We start from the raw sequence: 2,500 nt of genomic DNA on the forward strand, positions 1-2,500 counted from the left end.
CCCCAGCGTGCGGCGGCGCCCCGGCGGTGCCTCCGGCAGTGTGCCGCCGCCCACGCCCAGACACGCAACAAGTGCACGCCACCGCCCGTGCCCACCTGCATGCCTCCACCAGCGGCCGGTGCGTTGGTGTCACGGGAACACGTGTGCTGCTGAGGGTGATGTGGCGCCCACGGCGCCCGCCGCCACTACTCACGCCTCAGGGGCCGTCAGCCGTCACTCTGCGGCCGCTGCGGCGCCTCCCCGCCGCCGCACGGGAGAAAAAAGAAAAAAAAAAGGTGTGGCGGTGGTGGCGCCTGGCCTGCGTGGGGCAAAAAACAGCGACTGTTGGGAAAATGCTGTGTCGCCAAGCGAGGGCGGCGTGTGGCGGCGGCGGCGGCGGTGGCGGCTTCAGCGGCGGCGGCGGAGTAATGGTGCGCCGCGTGTAAGTGATGGCGGCCGGGTCATGCGGCACCACCTGCAGGGGGCGAGGGCGGCGGGCGGCGGGCGGGCGGCACGCGCCGGGCCCAGCAGCCGCCGGGCGGGGAGTAAGGCGGCCGCCCTCGCCGGGGGGAGGGGCTGCCGCCCGCCCCGCCCCGCGCCCTGCATCACGCTGCCCGCCACCCTCGCCCCGCCCACGCCCACTCGACCGGAACATCTGCTTCTTTCCACGGCGAATTTTCGGAAAAGACGGAAGATTTGGGCGTGTGTGCGGGCGTGGCAGGTGTGGGCGGACCACCGTCGCCGCCCGACACGCCCAGGCCAGGGGATCACCGCTGCTGGTGGACAGAACGTGGACGGAACACAACACGCCGACAGTATCCGTCTACGGTTCCTGTCGCGCGCGCACGCCAATGAGGAGGCGAGGCTGCCTGACGTCACGCCCGGCTGGGCTTCCCTCGCACCAGGAGCCAATGAGCGTGGCCGCGGTGCCGGGAGGCGGGGCCAGCCGAGCCTTAGGTCCGTAGCGCGCAAGTGTACATCAGTTGTGAGTTTGTAGGCAGAGTCGTGGTCAGACTGTTTGCAAGTCTGATCAGACTTGCTGTGTAATGGCTACAACAACTTACATCGCATCAAGTGCAGTGTGTTCTGATCCAGTCAGTGTGCCAGACTGTCTCGCGATGAACATAGTGAACACGCAGGGGTACGGCCGCGAGGCCCACGAGATGAAGTACATGCCACAACACCAGGGCCCCATGGCCCACAACCCCTGGGTGGGGCTGCCTCCGTCAGACCCCAGCCACTGGGCCATGCACCCCCACGCGGGCCTCCATCAGGACATCAAGCCCCAGCCCTCCGACGTGGCCATCCACCACAGGCCGCCCCACCACATGCCCCATGGGTGGCAGCCGCCCGTGTCGTCGCCCTACAGCTTGGCGGGCAACGGCGGCTCCCCGCTGGGGCACCACCCATACGCCATGAACGGCATCATGCCCCACCAGATGCACGCGGGCCACCTGCGGGACATCCACTGCGAGTCGCCCGTCACGCCCGACCACCACGTGCACAACGAGGTGGAGGAGGAGACCCCCACCAGCGACGACCTGGAACAGTTCGCTAAGGCGTTCAAGCAGCGGCGCATCAAGCTGGGCTTCACACAGGCTGACGTGGGGCTGGCCCTCGGCACCCTGTACGGTAACGTGTTCTCCCAGACCACCATCTGCAGGTTCGAGGCGTTGCAGCTCTCCTTCAAAAACATGTGCAAGTTGAAGCCGCTGCTCATGAAGTGGCTGGAGGAGGCGGACTCCACCACTGGCAGCCCCACCTCCATCGACAAGATCGCCGCCCAGGGCAGGAAACGTAAAAAGCGGACCTCCATAGAGGTGTCGGTGAAGGGCGCGCTGGAGCAGCACTTCCACAAGCAGCCCAAGCCCTCGGCGCAGGAGATCAGCCAGCTGGCAGACACGCTACAGCTGGAGAAGGAGGTGGTGCGTGTGTGGTTCTGCAACAGACGACAGAAAGAGAAGAGGATGACGCCTCCCATCCTGGCTCAGGGACCCGACGGCCAGCAGGTGGTGAACGGCGCGCCGTCTGGCCCGGGCCAACAGATCACCCCCACCAGTGACTACGGGCAGCCTCGCTCGGTAGAGCTGCCCCGTGAGCTGAAATACCCGGGCTACACCCACCAGGCCATGCACGGCTCCCCCACACACCTGCCGCCCCAGCACTCGCCACCGGGACCTCTACTGTCGCCACAGATGCCGCCCCACACAGTGGCGCCCTCCCATGCGGTCTCCCACTGATGGTCGCTCAACCTGTGGCAGGATTCCGCTAACTGACCAGTGGCCAGCCGCAGCCCCTCAGCGACCCCTTGGGGCCCACCCGCCCACATCCCGCCCCTCGTGTCCCTGGAGGCGCCTAGTCGCGGACCTTCCTCAGGGCGTCGCGCCGACTCCGCCGGCGGTGCCGAGGCCCGGCCCTCTAGTCCCCGGGCGCCCCAGGGGGCGGCCGTCACCGCATCATCCTTACCAGACTGAAAAACTGGTGTGTCCATGTGCGTGAAAACTCCCTCGGTGATAAACGT

At 67.3% G+C, this 2,500-nt stretch overlaps 1 protein-coding gene across 1 annotated transcript in view; it reads left to right on the forward strand.

Annotated features, from left to right (window-relative positions):
* Positions 1–947: 947 nt before the first annotated feature.
* The window catches only part of LOC123502534 (silk gland factor 3-like), a 3,037-nt gene continuing 1,484 nt past the window's right edge, over positions 948–2,500 (forward strand). Inside the window, exon 1 of the mRNA XM_045251654.1 lies at positions 948–2,500. This exon is cut by the window's right edge and continues 1,484 nt beyond it. Coding sequence (XP_045107589.1) covers positions 1,026–2,219 — 1,194 coding nt within the window. The 5' untranslated portion in view covers positions 948–1,025 and the 3' untranslated portion in view covers positions 2,220–2,500.

The sequence above is a fragment of the Portunus trituberculatus genome, chromosome 12, assembly GCF_017591435.1.
Source record: "Portunus trituberculatus isolate SZX2019 chromosome 12, ASM1759143v1, whole genome shotgun sequence".
NCBI lineage: Eukaryota > Metazoa > Arthropoda > Malacostraca > Decapoda > Portunidae > Portunus > Portunus trituberculatus.